The following is a 19,978-nucleotide window of genomic DNA, read 5'->3' as shown; positions in this document are numbered from 1 at the left end:
ACAATCAGAGGCAGGGCAAAGTGGCAGTGATCTTTCTGACAAATAAACTGCTTGAAATACTGCATGACATGCTACACAACACCCTGATTACTTTCAATTTCCAAGTGCAACCAAAAGATGGGTCCAATTATGACATCAATACAAGCTTTCTTTCAGAATGGAATGAAAGAACAGTAAATCCCAGTGGCCACGGGAGTTCTGCAGCAGCGATGATGTCATATATAAAAATAGACATCCTCTAACAGAAGCTGAAACTTGTGTAAACAGCACACTGCACACTATTCTCAACTGCCTTGCATGAATTTGCAATGCATGCTGTTAATAGCACGAGATTAATCATTTCATGTTTTACACTATTTCCTGATTTACATTTCAATTTCTAAACAGACTCCATGGTGTAATTTCTCAATCTGTATAAATTAAATCAACATAAATACCTGATTATAACTGCAAGAAAGAGAAACGGTCCCCCCAAAGCAAGGAGACAGAGACCAGCGCAGCAGCTTTAACAGGCTGCATTTTGCCAGGAATGCAACGCTGTTATGTCCACCTATTGTTCAAAGACCTTTCCGCAGGAAGCTTTCTGCAGGATTTTAAAATGCAACATGGTCTAGGTGAGGAGGGGCTAGTAAACCTGCTGAGAATAAGCATGAAAAGCAAAGGATACTTTTGACGCTTCTCTTTAAAAGACTCTCTGATGCAAATATGAAAACATCGGGGCATGCATACAACAGTTATCTACCAAAATGTGGGGAGGGCAGGTTTCTATCTATCACTCCTATCAACAGCCTATCCACATCCCCTCTTTCCATTCTTTACTTCTCAATTCATTTCTTTTTTCACATTTCTATTGGGCTTTCTTGGATTAAAGAAGATTTTCCTTTGAGCAAAGATAATAAGGCCATTCAGGAAGCCATGCCTGATTCCTCAAGATGCCTGGTTTTTGAGCCTCCACAGTACCTGGATTTCCCTCTATCTTAACTGCCCATCGATTTATCTGTATTTTGTGTGAGGCCATAAAGTCAATGAGGGCAGATTCCGTCTGTCCTGTAGACCTTTACAGCCATGGAGTCTGGCACAGCCCTGAAACAAGGTGGGTGCTCAATAATATTCATTAAAATAGTAAAAACATATAAATGAAAATATTGAGCTTTCCTCTCTATGATACAAGAAACAGAATACACAAATTTTCTGAAACTCCATCCTATTATAATTCACACAGAGGGACTGACGACCATACTGAAGACAAAGGCTTTAGATTTAATTAAGCAAACAAATGCCTGATGAAAGATGAAGAATAAAAATATTCAAATAATTAAGAAATTTCCCCATACTTGAATAATTTCTGTATATGCATATAAACAGATTTTAAATATCATCATTGAATAAATTAGTCAAGTGGGATATGAACTGTCATAAGTTAAAATCTTAAGATCTTAATATTCTAGGAAATTTAGTAGACACACAAGTCACTGATACACAACACATGCTCTTACTGTTAAGTAGCATATATTGGATTAAAGTAGGAAGACCTCAGTAAAAAAGTAAAGAATAAGTGACAAAGCAAAGCCGTAACATGAGGGAAATTATTGCCTATTTCTAATGCAAGAACAACAGCTCACGTCAAAAAGTCTAATGTCAAATAAATGTGTATAATCACACAAACACTGTAATTTTTTCATGTCTCAATATTTAAACTTTTTTTTGAAATTAACCTACCAAGAAGTCCTTAACTGAAGATGAAACCAACTTAAATCAAATCCATCACTTAAAAAAAGTGATAGATTATATTCACAGATATATAAGATATATATAACCTAGGAATGATTATATAACCATTAGAAGAAATAGTACTTATATTATTATGAAGAATAACCTTATTAAAAATAGGACTCATTTTCATATGCCTCATATAAGAATCAATCTTATTACATTGGCGCTATGTTAAAGATATTGTATTATCGCTGGCTATAATAAAAAAATTAATTCCATGATGTTTTTGTAATATTACATTGTATTCAACTTAGATTATATTAACTTAATTTTATGCAGTATTTTTATTTCTTTTGTACACCTGCACTAAGAACTTTAAACTAAGCCTGACCTACTGAAAAATTCAATACATAATTATTAAACGGTGCCCTGAAGTGTATATTCCCATTGTAGAAAAGGAGTACTAACAGAATGTGTGGGAAATACCTTTTTCTATGACCGACGGATTCTCCTTATTTCCAAAAGTTCACATTGATTGAAACTTTATAAATAAGTTTTATGTTATATTATGTTTGAATCCTCCTAATTCAAATTTGTATAAAGTAAAGTCACACTTTGGGGGGTAAGTAGGAGTGGAGGTGGAAAGTCAATCGGAACCTCAAAGTGTGGAGAGCATTTTAATTATGCAACCAGCCCTGGAAGGCTGCAAAGGTAGGAAACGTCAGTTGGTACACATCACCTCCACAGTTTAGACGGGACAACTTTTCCTTAGTCTTCAGTCTAATATCTCTGTACAATTTTCACACTTTCTAAACGAGGAAGAGAGCAGAGCTGTTTTTTTTTTTTCCCATTAAAAAAAAAAAAAAAAAGGAATAAAAGATGACAGAACCGGTATGAGCCAGCTTCCCCATCCCTGCATCCAGGTGAAAGTAAGAAGGCCCTTCTTCCCTTTTAAGTCCTCTCCCTCTCCCCTCCATTCTTATTATGGAACTCACATTTCCCTACCCACCCAAACTTCGAGAATAAATTACCCATCAATGCAGAGGGGGCCTGTAATTAGAGGTAAAATAAACAGGTTTCCCCCCCCCCCACCCTATTCTGAGCCTGTCGACAAGGTAAACCCGTCCAAAGTCCCAAGTCAGTCTAGAAATGACCCCAAACTTCCCAGCCTCTGCCGGGAACCTTATCCACGACCTGACTCTGCCACTCTGCCTCTTCCCACTCAAAGACTGAAACTTCGTGCCGCATCCTGTTTTCTGGCAGTCTTAAACACAGCCTCAACCCAACTCACCAAAATGTAAGAAAATGCTAATGAAAGCCATCTCTAATCTTGCCTTCTCACTGCATTTTAAAATGCTTGCTCTCTGCAAACCTCACACACTTGCCTTGAAAAAGTGACCTGAAAACACTCTACATGGACTATGTGAGTATTCATGTTTCTGAAGAAAATTATTATCATCTGTCTTAAACTGTTGCAACACGTCTAATTTTTAAAAGTGCACATAAAGGTATACATCATAACCCAGTGCACATTTTAAATTCAGTTCCTACTTCTAAATGGGAATTAGACTAACCGGTAATTTCTCATACTGAAAAAGAGGAGGACTAATTACATACTGGTGTACCTTTTAAAATATTTAAGTTATATATGTTTTAAGTATACATGTACTAGATAAAAGCTCAAAACACTGGCGCAATATAAAAACATTTTTATACAGTTTTATCAGAATCTTATCAAATTTAAAAACTATCAACATTTTTTAGATTTACCATATCACTGAAAAATCAGCAGTGCTTCTAAAATAAAATACAGCAATTATGTCACCTGTGACATTTTAATATGCATTATGTTGTATAGAACGTAAAGTAATGGCCTTATTTTAATCTGAAAAGTTATACAAATATTTCATGTTTTCAGGCGAGGTTACTGGAATAGCCAAAGATATTACATTGACAGTAGCCTTCCTCTAATGTGAATTAAATTATTCATGACCTTTTTCCTGGGCAATAAGAAAACACAACCATAACATTTCACTAGTTACTTAACCAATTAGTTTCCAGAGATAAATGAGTTTTTCTTCCCTGACTCCAAATTCCCTGATAACCCCAAATTTGACCCAAAATTTCAAACGAGTAATGCTGAAACCGTAAATTAGTCATATACTGGCATGAAACAAATGAGCAAAGATATTATTATAGGCCTCAATTAAAATACAGAATGAAAGAAATAAAAGCATGAAATCTGGTTAAAAATCAAGCGCAAATAAGAAAATGCAAGCGAATTTTAAATTCTTATTTCCTTTTTGACAAAGCCTTTATTCTGACTAAAACTTTACCAGTGGTCTCCCAAAATGCTCTCACACTGGGATTCCTGAAATTTAAAGCTTTCACCTATAGCCTTTAAAATGTAAACGTCTAATGGATTTCCCATAAAACTTTCACACAAAAAAGCAGTTAAGCATCCAGGATGTCTATCTACCTGTCTTTCTCTCTTCATTTCTTTATGCGCAAGGCAGGTTAGTTAAGAACTGCGCTCCACTCATTCTTAAAAATACGTAGTCTGCACTTTTATTTGTTCTTCAAAGAAAGTGAGCAATTTATCCCTAGGTCTGCACAAGTAAAGCAGCCTGTGACATCACCCAAACCACTGATAGTTTCAAAGTTGTAAGGGATTTTTACTAAATCAGGGCAAAATACAAAAGAACAAGACCAAGCAAAACACATCAATATTATAAACTCATTAGTTACAATGCAAATTCACAAATGAACTGAGGTTAGTACTAGGAGACCACACACAAATTACAATACCTGAGATTTAGTGCATTCCTTTGAGCCAAAATGAAATGAGTGCCATAGAGGAGGAAAGGAAAAGATGACATTATCAGACATGCTACAGTACATCTGCCAAAATGAAGATCATGTTAAATTAGGTTAAGAATGACCATACAGCACTGGCTCCATGTATGATGCCCTTTATGTTCCTCAGCCATGCACTTGAACTTGAAATGCACCTGCAACCATTTAGGTCGCCTGTGAAGTAGGACCATGCACCTGCTCAACAAACTTTTCACCCTGGCTCCCACCTTACTAGGGGGTTCTTTCAAAAGGAGTATTTCTGCTCAGAATAAGTAAATGTGACTTAGGGCTAATTTTGTTGTTTTCATATGTTAAAATCATGTACTTAGGCAAAATAATATAATATAATATATATATATAATATATATATATATAATATATATATAATATAATATAAATAAAGTTAAAACACAATTTGCATGAAAAGACGGGATTCAATATTTAGAATTATGACTCTTGTTGCCCATCTGAACTCATTTAGAAAAACTAATACCACCATGTCACATATTAGCAAACTGGTACCTAATCCATCAGTAAGCAAGTTAAATTTTTCACCCTAGTACTGAATTTTCCCTCATAAAAGTACCTGTTGACCAGGTAAGGCATTTTTTAAAACCACTAAAAAAAAAAAAATCTTGAATAATTTTTTAAAACTTCACATTTAAAAAAAAAATCAGATTAAAAAGGGGGAGTCAAAAAAAAAAAAAAAAAGGGGGGGAGTCATGTAGGGGAGGTGGGTGAAGTATTCCATAAAGGGGGAAAACATGGGGATAGCAGAGAGAAATAATTATAAAATGACACCCCCGAACTTAAATGGGACAAATATAACTATAAAATCAAACCAATCAGCTTTAACACTAAATTTTTAGTAACCCACACTGCTGCTAAATATCTTGGTATAGAATCTGATTTGGAAAAATAATTCCAAAGCAGAAAGAGTATTAACAATATTAGTAGATTGTACTATTAATGTGTACAACTATTTTTAATCCATATTTCCTTCTTCCATGATGCTACACTGACACTAAAAATACTACCTTCTTTTACAGACAATGGTAACAAAAAACCTTTCATAGGTTTTTTCAAAAAAATACCAAGGCTCTCCAGCAGGCAAACAAAGCTGACTTTATGATGAGCAAAAAGCAACCCTTTCCAAATGAGCTCAATGAAATGATTCAACTATGAAATTCATGTTAAATTAAAATTGTGCATGGGCAGTGAGACGAGTAGGCAGAGAGCTGGTGGTCAAAACTGCTTAAATATTCAAATACAAAGGGCTCTCAGAAATAGAACACATGAAGTGCGGGTATAAAATGCATCACTTCAAGTTACCAGAAAATTAAGCACATAATTTTAAGTCTATATACATTTTTCCATGCAGTTTGCATTTATACTTATTTGCAAAAAGAAAGAAGAGGATACGGAAGACAAACAAATAAGAAATGTAAAATAGTTGTCTTTTATGTGTTTTTATTTTTTCATATTTTTATTTTAAAATTAATTTCACAAATGAGTGCTCATTTAATGGTATTATAAGTATAGATAAACCATATTTGACCTTATTATGACATATGTAAGAATTCAAGTTACTTTCTTCTTGAATACAGAAATCCTCAAATATATTTGCCACTATTCTGGGTGGGCCACCAGGAGACATGGACACAGCATAGCTGAGCAGAGAGAAATGAGTGAGAAAAATAAGGCTCCCAAACTGACTACGCTGGGGTCTTGTACAAATCACTCATTATCTGTGCCTCGGTTTCCTCAAACATAAAAAGCAGTTTCTTTACCTAGTATTTACGAAATAAATGACAATCAAGTGGTGAAGGCGTTAAAGAGGACCTCTGAACCTATTAGAAATGCTTCAGACCATCTTTACACTGGGATTTACAGAAGCATCATTTCAAATTATGCTCTCACTTCACCATATTAAAAACCAAAAATTCTCAGACAATATTCTCACAATGGTATGAAAATAACAGGTAATTTTTATATATCTAACTTTTGAATAAAAAACAGGTATGATACCCGTTCACTGGCGACGGTGAGGGAAAGGGCAAAATTTTACATCAAGATAAGAACCTAAAAATATCCCAGTTACAACTGTACATGCTGGTCACAAAGCTGATCCAAAGAGACCACGTTAAGAAATAAAAAGGCTAAACAATGCCTTTTGATATCTTATTTCAATGCTCCTTAAACTATTCACATTATGTGTTTCCAGAAAAATCTGCACTTTGAATAAGTATACCACAGAAAGGAATTGTTCATCAAAAATAGAAAATGTATGTCTTTTCACAAAACTCCCAACAAAAAGCTATAAAGATAAATATAATTATTATACTTGTATAGCTTACCGTATGATAGCCTCTAGGCAAAGGTGGTTTGCCCACAGGATAAGGGTCCACAGTATCAATAATCGTTTGTCTTTCCCCCTTCTGGTTGATTTTTCTAAATCTCCTTCGAGACTGTCGATGAGAAGCTTGACGCTGAAAATATTCTTCATTTTCATCCATATAGTCTACCTGAAATAAAATCCCCCAAGATTTCATTTCTTCCAACACCATGTTCCATATAAGATTAGATGCAGAATAAAACTTACAGGTAGTCCACATTCATTCATTGTGCAAAAAGACATTTGTAGACAAACTATCTCGACAGACTTCAAATGTTTTTGAACTTCTCTGGAACTAAGTGGTTCTCAGTAACTTTTCTTTATAAAAGAAAAGAGGCATTTTCAGTTCCACTTAGGACAATATGGGTAACTCTTGAATTTCCTGCAGTCTCAAAGGGAAGGATATTTTCAGTAGTCTTTGTCCTGATTTATTAATGAAAGATCTCACAGGATACATCACCATGCATTATGAAAGCAACTGCCCCATTGTCTTAACTAAAGCACAAAAACTCTCATGAAGTAAATCTGTTTAAAAAAAAAAAAAAACCCAAATCCCAAATGACTCAGACACAACTACTGGCAGAATGACTTTGGTAGATTACTTAAGGGCTTCTCTTCTTACTTTCATTCTACAGATTCAGTTTTTTTTTATTATAAATCGCACTGTTCTCAAAAAATAATTTCCTCATTTTGAACATTTAGAAAGTGATGAATGGACTAACAGAAGAAAAGTTACGTTCGGTTAATCCTCACCGCACTTACATAATGAAAATGGGATTGCTCACAAAAGCATATTTAGATCCTAAGATGGTTCTCACACTGACAAACCTACTAGTCTGCATCGTATGGACAAGGACAAAGTCCTCAAGGAATTCTGAAGGTCAAAAATCCTTCAGATCAACACAAAATAGCAGTAACAGAGACCAAAATCTCAAGGAAATATCTGAAATGCTTTTCAAGACCTGTGGCTGGGAAGCCCGACGTATCTGCCTACATTTTTCCACTCCTAAATCTTTACTCACCACCATGCCACTTTCTCACTTAACAGTAAATTTGGGGAAATTTTACCAAAAGTTTTCACTAGCTTTGATGAGGAAGTTCCCATTTCTGACAAATTCCTCTCCTCCATCATAGGGAAAAAACCTACATCTCCTCTGAAAATAGACTTATAGGCATCTACCAAATATTTTATTAAATATGAATAAAAAGCCTCCACCATCATCTGTTTTAGGCCATTATTTATTCAAAAAGTTTCCCTGCCCAGATAGATGCTGGATGGGAAATATTATGCACACCAGCCAACTGAGTGTCTCTACTGGGCACTCCCTCCAATCTTATTTTTGTTGCTGATTTTTTTAAGGGGTACATAGTGTCCCATCTTAAAATCATGTTTATACAGTAAGGAAGAATGTGACAGGCTTTCCTTAAAGCATCAGTAAAAATAATTATGTTGCTAATATCTCTTCTAACGTTATGTTTTTTGCATGTGTCTTACCTCAATATATTTTTTTAAATCACACTATTCAATTAAAGAGATAAAAATCTCAACAGAGTATTTAACCAGCATAAAAGTCCTCCAAATTTCTTTCAATTAGATAAAGGAAGTGATTTCCTTTGTCAATTGTTGCCTGAATACATATCACTGTGTCTCATTTAAAGTACCTCACTCATTCCAACCAATACTTGGAGAGCTAAAATCCTGCAATTCCAAGATTCTCCCCAAGTTTAAATTAAATGGCATTTTCATAGACTGATTTATAAAGTTCAAACACCAAACATTTAGGTACGTGACCCTTTTAAACTTTCTTTTTCATTATTTGACTCCCGTAAATAATTATAATGATTATGAACTAAAACTCAAAAAGTTATGAAATAAATATACCTAGAGTTATAAAATATATAATACAGTTATAAGTAGTTTGTGAAAATACTTTTATTTCATAACTTTTTTTAAGGGAAAAAAGTCTTCACAGAAGTATTCTTACCACAATCATTTCAGAAGGCTCTAACACAATGCATTCACAGCCACGCCTAAAGCTTCCTGCAGAACGCTTGCCAAAACTAGAAAGAAAAAAAAGATTTAAGAAATACAAATTGTGAATTTAAGCTAACCATTCAGATGAATAAAAACAAGGAAGAAAACAACTACAAAAAATATACATTGAAGAAAGAGAACTATCTCAAACCATTATTTACACAGAATGAGAAGGAACCATTTAAGTTTTTAAATCTCAGATATATTTCTCTGGAAAATTCCAATATAATGTTTTTGAATTCATAATGTAAGTAATGAAGAATCATTATGAATGTGTTTTGTGTTAGGCTGTCTGAAACCACTCCCAGTTAGGTGAAGATTTAGAATATTCTAACAGGGGTGGGAATTGGATCAATGGCAAACTATAAAAATATCCAAGATATAAAATGCATATAATTCTCTTCTATAACTTAACTTGCTTAGGTTAAACATTTCTTTCACTTAAAAATGTAGTTATTTTTCTAAATTTTCAAATCAACTTATTCAAAATCAGTTTAAGGAAAAGGTATTCAACTCAGGGCTTTCAGCTACACAGTGACTTACGTGGACATGCATTCCCAAAGCCCCTTTCCGCGTGAAAACTGCACTGCCGACTTCAGACACGGCACCTCTGCCCCATCTGTGGAAATACCCACCTAACGCTAGAGCAGATTTATTCTCTCTGGCATAGCTTTATGCCAACTAGAGCCACGAAGAGTTCTAAGTAGTCATGACTTGTTCTGCTAACGTACCACCTACCCCTGCTCATTCACTACTCCAAAAGGCCTCCCTTCCCTCCAGTCAACATCTTAGTAACCATTTTTTTTCTGGCCACACCGTGCAGCATGGGGGATCTTACTTTCCCAACCAGGGATCGAACCCGCAGCCCCCGCAGGGGAAACGCGGAGGTACGGAGTCTTAACCACTGGGCTGCCAGGGAAGTCCCAGTAACCGTTTTTAATAACCTACTTTTGAGAAAAATATGAGGAAAAAACGCTTCCAAAAGAGCTATTTTATCGAGATTTTTTTCCCAAATCAATTAGACATTTGAGCAGCTCCTATGGACATTCTCATTCCTTTTATAACTCTCTTTATGTCATGGTAGTATACAATGTTTCACATGTTAGAACCCAACTTGGATTAGGGAAAAAAAAAAGTCATGTAAGGTGAAGAGAACAAGAAAGTCAACGTTCTCACTCTATGAGCTTGGGACCTCTAGCAAACCAACTTGACCATCCTCATAGTCTAAACTGTACTCATTTTTAAGGTTATCGGGAGAGCCCAGGCCATCACTGAAGTCATTTCCTGCTCCAAAATTGTTTCTATGAAAATCAAAAAGAACCATACTTAGCATATCTGAAAAATCCTTCAAAAAATACTCATACATACATATTCTCACAACCATACATATTGAAGTGCTATTTTTAAGTGGAAAAAAATCTGCCAAGAAAAATATAATAATCTTATCTTCTTTGTCATGTTATTTCACATGCAATTAAAATGACCTACATTTTTACATATTCTCCTCTTAGTTTACAATTAAAGACCACTAAAATTACAGAAAATTCTCAACACACACAAAAATTTGCTTCTGGTTTTTGAAACTACCTACTTGCAATTTATTTTTTTACAATGAAGCTTAGAATTTAATGATGCACTACAAACTAAGAAATAATCTCAGTGTGTTAGTAAAATATGTAGCAGGTTTCATGCCATCATTGCCCACTGAACCCTGTTATAGGACTAGGTAAAAACATATATTGTATGTTTAAGTTTTATCACTAAATAAAATAGCACTAAAACCTAAAGAAAATCACGTGACTCTAAGTTTTTTCGTATTTTATTAAATTACAGAACCAGACAAGCTTCATAATCATAATGATCGAGTGGTTTTCCTTTTTTAAAATTTCATGTAGTAAAAAAAAAAAATCAAACGTCTATAATGCATACAATGTTTAGATGACAACTTAATAAAAAATAAAAACTGCTAGAATTGAGTGGCTCACAAATTTTAGCAACAAAAGTAGTGACATCCACACGAATAAACTATGTGGTATTTATTTATTTTATGCCTAATTCTAGTACCAACCACTCCCTACTCCAGAATTAAGGCTGTAAAACCCCTTACCGGTCAGCCATTAGTTCAACAGAACTTTATGGCTGAGAAGATATTCACGTATTTAGTGGCACTAACACTATTACTTTAGGGAAGAAAAGTGTGCATCCCCTAAGATGTGCTACAAAAAATATCTCTATGCCTTTTGCAAAGTGAGCTGCACTAAAATCTAACAAAACTCTCTTTGAAGCCCCAAAAGACTCAGGTTCTACTGACCATCACAAAGATGTGAACCATAGGAGAAATAATAGACTCTTGTCAGGTTAATTCTTTGAATACATTGAGGGGGGGGAAGGCAAATGCACAGAGAACCCACTCCAGCAAGAGAGAAAAAATTATTTCATTTATCCAAAAATCCATTGTTTCGAACACAGCCAAGAACCCAGAAGGAAAGAGTGGCCTCAAAAGAGCTAAAGCGCAAGTCATGAATGCACTCGCTGGGGCCTAATGACAAGGTCCCTTGGCTCTATGGCAGAGAGGAGTTACTCTTAGCTTACAAACCAGAAGCTGTAAGGTAGGAATGGTCAGGGAGGAATGAAAAACGTCACCTAGAAACCCATTCAGCCCACAAAATACTTCTGCTTCTACTCTCTGATTCTTTGAAACAATAAATATAGAAACAAAAGTAAGTAAACACCATTATTTACTAAGTTTTAAAAAATCTTTGACCAAGTTCTATATAAATAAACTGTTTTAAAAATACAGTCCCGGACTCAATGCTCTGTGGTGACCTAAATGGGAAGGAAATCCAAAAAAGAGGGGCTATATATATACATATAGCTGATGCACTTTGCTGTATAGTAGAAACTGACGCAACACTGTACAGCAACTATACTCCAATAAAAATAAAAATAAATAAATACATAAAAAATTTTTTTAAATACAGTCCTGGAAAATTTTAGAGATAAAAAAGGTAACCGGATAGAGACATACAGCAGGTAAGATCTCCCACAGATGATATTAAGATCAAATTTTTAAAATATTTTAGATGATTTAGTAGGAAGAAATGGAGAGGAATCCTCAGGTTTACAAATGACACAGAGACGTTTAGATAGTAAAGCACAAAACAAAGCCAGTAAGAATAAAGTACAAGCCATTTTTATAAAGTTTTATGTGCGTATAAAAAAGCAGTAAGGACCCAACCTGCACAAGGAAATATTCTATGTGAAAAGTGATCAAATGCACAAAGTATGTAAGATAAGATTAAACAGCAAAGAGTTCTCATGTTTCAATTAAAAGTCAAATGAAAACTAGAAGTCTTTCAAGGCATTAGCACAGTAAACTGCTAACATAATAAATAACAAATAATAAACAGAGATACACCTCAAAAGGATGGACACACTAGGAGAAATGAAAAATGAAAATTACTATACATACCCTTATAGAAAACCACATAAATCTACAATAGAGCACTGCCCTAGAAAAGTTTCTAAGGGGAAAAACACAGAGCTAAAAAGTTTCCAACAAAAAAATTAAGGGTATCCAAAGGGCTTTCTGTAAAACCAGAGGCACAAATTAAAAGAACACTTCATTCAGTCTTATTAATAGCAGCTGAAAGTTGGTATCATTTAAATTTCTAAAATCATGACTTAAGGAAATGTAGAAATGATACAGATTAAATAAGAAGTTGGTTAACTTAAAAAGTACACCTACAATCCTTGAGGGTTTTAAGAAAAGTCAGAAATAGATAAAGATTGTTCCAAAGCCATTTGCCTAAATTCTCCTCCAAATGTTCCTTGGTGCCACTGTCAGAAATGAACAGTTAGTCCTATCAAATGCATTCTTTTTTACTATTAAGTCTTATAAGAGACTACACAAAGTGGTCTACAAATTCGATGCAATTCCCATCAAAATCCCCCCAAAAATATTTTTTGCAGAAATGGAAAAACCAATCTTCACATTCATATGAAATTGCAAGGGGCCCTATTTAGCCAAAACAATCTTGAAAAACAACGAAGTGAGTGAACTCACACTTTTTTTTTTTTTAAAGTTTCATATAGTAAAAGTTTTTTTCTACATGCACTTCAATTTCACAGCAAGAGTGGCATAGGATACCTAAACTCAGAAGAGAGCATTCATGCAAGATATCTAACTCCTTGATATAATAATGCATACAATTCAAAATGATTACACTATCATTCCATCTAGGGCTTTCTGCAACTACAAGGTGGTGGTTATGGAAAGCATGGCCCTTGGTATCAATATCTAAAAAGCAACCACCACCTTCTTCTATGTGTGTTCTCTTTTTGCGTTTTTTCTTCATTTTTCTTAATCAACTCTGCTGTTGTTGCTGCTGCTCAGCAAAACTGGTAAAAACAAAATTGTAATCATTGAACATAGCGCTCTGGCAGTCAAGACGTTTAAAACCTTCAATCTTCTGGGGCGAAGAAAGCACTGTGAGACATTTAGAACTCTGATTTACAAACAGGGTGGTCACAAATTTTCCTGGCTTGAAGACTTCCACAACTTTCCTGATCAGGTCATCATAGGAGGTCTGACTTAAGTCTGTTTCAAAGCTAACATAAGAAAATTCTGGTTCTGGAGTGATGTGAATAGTCCAATAAGTTCCATCCGATTTCATTCCATTCATTGAATAGCCACAAGGATTGAACAGTGTGGCATCAATGACAGAACCTGGTATCAGGTCACGAATTCCACTCTCACGAGTGACATGCTTTGCAGTAACACCATCTTTCATGAAGAACTGGTCCATAACTGCTGGGTCAAGCTCACTCATCAGAATTTCCAGGCTTTGATCTGGCTGACTGATTACCCGACTCTCTGGGAAATCCAAAGTATACAAGTACCAACAATCAGAACTCATGCGTCCCATACAATATGCTGCTCCATTTGGGAAAATTGCATTAAGAAACTCTATTTCTTCCTGGAAATTCCGGTGTGGGTACCCTTGGTGAGAAGGCTTCATGAAATTCTTACGAGAATAAAAGAAGCTTTGAGTCAAACCCACTGTAATCCCTAGCAAGTTTCAACAGGGGAACCAGTGCTTTCAGCAAGAGGGTGGTACCACATGTCTTCAAAATGAAACGTCTCTTGGAGACAAACATGCTACTCTCACTGAGTACGTAAGCTTCCTGCTTGTCAGTTTTTGTCACACTTATGACTGAACATTGCACATCCTTCAAAAGTATGTCCCACTCGGATCTTGGGATGGTGCGAAGATCCCCAGATCCTTGCTTTGCGTCGGGTTGCTGCCTGGAGAACCACACCTCCAGCAGCCTCTCGGCCCCTTCGAAAAAATGTGCAGCTTCCATCACCGTGAGACTAGGGAGCAACCAACAACCACAGAAAATCAACTAAATTAAACGTCTTCTCCCGCCGCTGCTGCCGCCGCTGCAGATTGTTCCTGCTGTGTTAAAGTTCAGGTTCCTTTTTTGCTATAATTTTATATTAACTTTTTTTAAAAAAGGGTTAATAAAATTTTCCCGGCTTTTTTTTTTTTTTGGTGAGCGAAAGTTGAACATGAGTCTGTTGGAAATAGAGGCAGATACAGCTCAGTCTCTTGTAGTCTGCTGTTTCGCCGTTAGAGAGAGTAGAGCGAGCGCTAGCTAATGTCGCCAGCCATACTGTGGGAGCCTTTTTTTTTTTTTTAAAGATAAATAATTGCTTTTTTTTTTTTTTTTTGGCTGTGTTGGGTGTTCGCTTCTATGCGAGGGCTCTCTCTAGTTGTGGCAAGTGGGGGCAACTCTTCATCGCGGTGCGCGGGCCTCTCACTATCGCGGCCTCTCTTGTTGCGGAGCACAGGCTCCAGACGCGCAGGCTCAGTAGTTGTGGCTCACGGTCCCAGCCACTCCGCGGCATGTGGGATCTTCCCAGACCAGGGCTCGAACCCGTGTACCCTGCATTGGCAGGCAGATTCTCAACCACTGCGACACCAGGGGAGCCCTGAACTCACACTTTTAATTTCAAAACTTACTACAAAGCTGCAGTAATCAAACCAGTGTGGTACTGGCATAAGGATAGACACATATGGACCAACGAAATAAAACTGAGAACCCAGAAATAAACCCATATCTATGGCTAATTTTGACAAAGGTGTCAAGTTCATTCAATGGGGGAAGAACAGTCTCTTTAACAAATGTGCTGAGACAACTGTATTTCCACATGAAAAAGAATGAAGTTGGACCCCTACCTCTCATGACATACAAAAATTGACTGAGAACGGATCACTGATTAAATAAAAGAGCCAAAAACCATACAACTCTTAGGGGGGAAAAAAAGGGATAAATCACCATTACCTTGGATTTGACAATGGACTCAGAGATGACACCAAAAGCACCAGCAGCAAAAGGAAAAATAAATAAACTGAACTTCATCAAAACTGAAAACTCTGGTGCATTGAAGGACATCATCAAGAAACTGAAAAGATAATCTACAGAACAGGAGAAAATATTTGCAAATCATGTATCTGAGAAGGGTTTAATATCCAGAATACATGAAGAACTCCTACAGCTCAACAACAAAAAGACAACCCAATTAAAAAATAGGCAAAGGACTGGAATAGACCTTTCTCCAAAGAAGATATGTGTATCAACATCCTTAGTTATTAGGGAAAAGTAAATCAAAACCACAACGAAGCTACTCACCCAAGTTGCCCACTCTCCCCTCAAGAGTGCTTAATAAATCCTTGCTGTGCTTTCTCAAAATAAAAACAAACAAACAAAAAGACAACAAAAAACACAACCAGATACCATATCACACCTGATACTAGATGTGAATGAGATATTAGGATGGCTATAATTAAAAAATTTTAAAAAAAAGCAAAGAATGCAAAAAATGTTGAAGAGGATCTAGAGAAGCTGGAACCCTTGAATTTTGCTGTTGGGAATGTAAAATGGTGCCGTCACTGTGGAAGAGTTTGGCACGTCCTCAAAAACTTAAACACAGAATTAATATAAGACTCAGCAATTCTACTCCTAGAAAAATACCCAAAAGTATCAAAAACATGGACCCAAACAGATATTTCACTGCAGCATTATTTGCAATAGCCAAAAGGTGAAAACAACACAAGTATCAACTGATGAGTCGATAAACAAAATGTGATACATACAATGGAATATTATCCAGCAATAAAAAGGACTGAAGTTCTCATATATGTTATAACATGGGTAAGCCTTGAAAGCATTATGCTAAGTGCAATAGCCAGTCACAAAATGACAAATATTGTAAGATTCCACTTATATGAGATATCTAGAATAGGTAAATTCATAAAGACAGAAAGTAGACCTGAGGTTTCCAGGGGTTAGGGAAATGCAAAGTTACAAAGTTTCTGTTTGGAGCTATGAAACGTAAGTTGTGGAAACAGGTAGTGATGATGGTTGCACAACAGTGTGATTGCAATTAATGCCATTGAATCCTACACTTTAAATGGTTAAAATGGCATATTTTACGTTATACACACACATGCGCATATCCACAACTTTTTTTTTAAGTATATAAGAGAAACTTATCAAGAAGATTTGTGTGTTTGTTTGTTTTAGTGGTTTTGAGTATTTTGGCAAAATTCAGGACTTGAATAAGAAAAAGTAGTAACTCCACTTTGACCAAACAAGAACCAACCTTAAGGGCAAAGGAAGAGCTAAGTTTGATGACTGAGCTATACCACTGATTAACTTGGAACCAATCTTTTTCTACACTAATTTAGCAATGAAGTGATAGAGGTCATGGGTGAAAGAACTGGGAAGATACAAAGAGATGGTAAACAAATGTTAATGAAATATCTGAAATCAGTTTTTTTTAATTTTTATTTTACATTGGAGTATAGTTGATTTACAATGTTGTGTTAGTTTCAGGTGTACAGCCAAATGATTCAGTCATACATATACATGTATCTATTCTTTTTCAAATTCTTTTCCCATTTAGGTTATTACAGAATATTGACCAGAGTTCCCTGTGCTATACAGTAGGTCCTTGTCGGTTATCTATTTCATATATAGCAGTGGGAATGTGTCAATCCCAAACTCCCAGTCTATCCCTCCCACCCACCCTTCCCCCCTGGTAACCTGAAATCAGTTTTGAAGAGTCAATTATACCTACATTTTCCTCTCACCCAGCATTTTCCCATTTTTTATTTTATCCCTGGTGATAAATTAGGGGGTCTCCCCACCCCGTGTCCACAAATATACGGAGAGAGAGGGAGAAAGAGAGAGAGATGCACACACACATACAATTTTGCTTCCTATTCCTCTTCCAAATACTCACTGGACACGTACTACAGAATCAATATGAACTATGTAATCAATACAGAGCTTACAAGAAACTCACTAAATATAGCCCCTATTCATAAATAGTTTGTATTCCGTGGAAGATGACTGCACAGAAAGTTGTGATAAGAGGCAGAACAGCGAGCGCCATGAGTTTAGTAAGAAAGAATGTCATATTTGCTGCCTACAGTGCATCTCAAAAACCAAATGCATTTCTTGAATGTCAGAGCTGAGAAAAAAACTTGAAAATCATATAGTACAGGGTCTCTTGGCATTTTTTTCTCCAGCTTCCCACCTGAAAGTATGTCAGAGTCCAATGTGCTACATCAAAGGCCCTCAAGTATTTCTATTTAGGAAAAGGCCCCCAAGTGCTTATAATATGTATGACCCGCCATCCTCCTCTTCCCATGAGAACTGTCCCTCCAGTTCAATTTTCATTGCATAAGTGGAGAAACTAAGCCAACCTACCTAAGGGTAGGTTAAAAGAGATGCCCAACATTACCATCAGACTCCATCACCCAGGGTTCTGGGATCCCACACTGACCTGACCCTTCCTCTCACTTTCTGCTATAGCCCTTTTCCACACTCAATAATATAAGAACTCTGGTCTTTGGTAAGCTTGCCATGTGCAAGGAATAATTCCCAGACCTCCTCAGGAATATTGCTATGGTGCATCTCTTATACCAGTAAAGCATAAACCTAATGACAAGTGGGGAACAGAGCTTCGTGGAAAGGTGGATTCTCAGAGGCTTCCTCACTCACGGGCTAGCTGAGTGAAAAAGACAAGTCAGCTGTTGTAATTCAGAAGGCAACTCGAATTCAGCAAAATTACAAATGACCATCAAGGGCTTGAGGGTTACCCTGGGAGACTCAAAGATTTGAATGTCAAATCTATAAAAACCAAGCCTATTCAGGCAGCTGCTGCCAGAAATTCAACTACTAGCACATCTGCTCCTTTGAAATGGCACTCATAATACGACGTACCAAGATAAACAAAGATATTTTTAAAATTTAAACTCAATTTTTAAAGGGACGCAGCTTTTTTTTTTAACTTTGAATTTAAACTTTAAAAAAAAATTATCCCTGTCTTCTGGTAATTTCAGTCTTTCTATGTACACGGGCATTTACATATAAGATACAAATATTAAAATACATATATAATAACTGTCTTTCAAAAAAAGATGTAGGTAACAGTTATCAATGAGACTAGGTCTGAATACTTAAAAACCTGTTAGCCCTTTCTGTACTTGATGCCAGCCTTTCACAAAAGGCCAGAGAGTGAGAAAGAGATAGGGAGAAATGGAGAAGTATGGTTATGTGTGTTTTAAGAATGCTGATAGGCTTCTGATTCTACAAGGTGTGAACATGTAATGACTATAGTCTTTAAATCCTTCTAAATTGTTCTGTAGAAGTACGGTGTATAGCTTGGCTTTCAACTATTAACCTCAACGTAGTTTCAGAATGCCCTGATAATCTTACACTAAACCACCAAAGGTGACAACTAAAAGTGACGCAGACACACTTTCCATCAACCTATTGGTTCTCTGCGCTATTTAAAAAAAAAAAAAAAAGGCTAAACTCACAGCAAATGATTAATGAAAAGACCACCTGCAGCATAACAAGCAGAGTATTCCTAAAGGCTCCTATCCCCTCAGTAAAACTAACTGATGAATGGTTGCTCCAAAGACAGTTTAACAATCCAGATTATCACTCCCATCGAGTTATTTTAACGGAACAAATTAAAAATTAAGAATTACAAATTGTTCCTAAAAGTGAAATAAACTAAGTTTAACATTTTTACAGGTGCAAAATGGAATGACTTGATAGTACCCAAAATATGCAGACAAAAAATTTACTGAAAGTAATTAGTCTTCTACATAATGTAAAATAGAGAAAAACGTTACCAGCCTGATAAAACTTTCTTTCAAGTTCAAGGCTCACAACAAGAAAGCACCAATGCCTGCAAATATAAAACCTTACCTAGTTTTCATAAATACCCACAGGCTGTGATTCACCGGACAGGGTTTTGCAGGCTCCTTCTGAGGGAAGGCCATCCTGTCCTGCGTTCCTGTGACCACATTTTCGCCATCCAAGTTCAGTCATGAGCACTTGCTGTGAGTGTGAGTTTCCACGAAAGGCAGTCGCTGAGCGCGGAAGCCTCTTCCGTCAGTGGCCCTAAGTTTGCCCTTTGTATGGGCCTCCGCATTCCTGTGGTACGTCAGAACTGCCCAGTGGAATGCAACTCCTCAGTATTGGAATGTAAACTTTTTCATGTCAGGCTACATCCAGAGAGGGGATACACAGCAATCAAACCGTGACTACACTGGTAGGCAATCCTGATTTACAAAATGATTGAAAATGTGATTCTCCGAGATATCAATTTTTCATATCTTCATTTCTAGGAAATGATAAGCAGTTACTAAAACCTAAAAAATGTCTGGCCTGATGCTCCTAAACCAAAACCAATTTATTTATTTAGGACTTACAAAAAATACTCACATGACACTGTCTTCAGATAGCAGAATAGCAGTACACATTAAGAAAAAAAAAAAAAAATCTAACAAGTAACTGCTGATGCAATCAATTCCATTCTCAAAAATCAGTAGACTCTACAGGAATACATTTAACAGAAGAGGACAGTGGCTTTAAAGACATCATAAAAA

At 36.0% G+C, this 19,978-nt stretch overlaps 1 protein-coding gene and 1 pseudogene across 11 annotated transcripts in view; both read right to left on the bottom strand.

The window, feature by feature from the left end:
• Positions 1-19,978, bottom strand: part of RAPGEF2 (Rap guanine nucleotide exchange factor 2) — a 258,452-nt gene that overhangs the window by 115,599 nt on the left and 122,875 nt on the right. For 8 of the 11 annotated variants that reach the window (XM_036853002.1, XM_036853003.1, XM_036852999.1 and 5 more), the window contains 3 exons: positions 8,950-9,025; positions 6,927-7,094; positions 4,522-4,539 (listed from right to left, as the gene is read on the bottom strand). In XM_036853002.1, coding sequence (XP_036708897.1) covers positions 4,522-4,539; positions 6,927-7,094; positions 8,950-9,025 — 262 coding nt within the window. Of the gene's footprint in view, positions 1-4,521; positions 4,540-6,926; positions 7,095-8,949; positions 9,026-19,295; positions 19,628-19,978 lie in introns of those variants that run through there. The other 3 variants (XM_036853005.1, XM_036853004.1, XM_036852997.1) reach the window with 3 other exon arrangements.
• LOC118895630 lies at positions 13,043-14,366 on the bottom strand (annotated as a pseudogene).

This window comes from Balaenoptera musculus, chromosome 5 (assembly GCF_009873245.2).
Source record: "Balaenoptera musculus isolate JJ_BM4_2016_0621 chromosome 5, mBalMus1.pri.v3, whole genome shotgun sequence".
Classification (NCBI taxonomy): Eukaryota; Metazoa; Chordata; class Mammalia; order Artiodactyla; family Balaenopteridae; genus Balaenoptera; species Balaenoptera musculus.
Note: the sequence above shows the minus strand (reverse complement) of the source record. Positions and strands in the feature narration are given on the sequence as shown.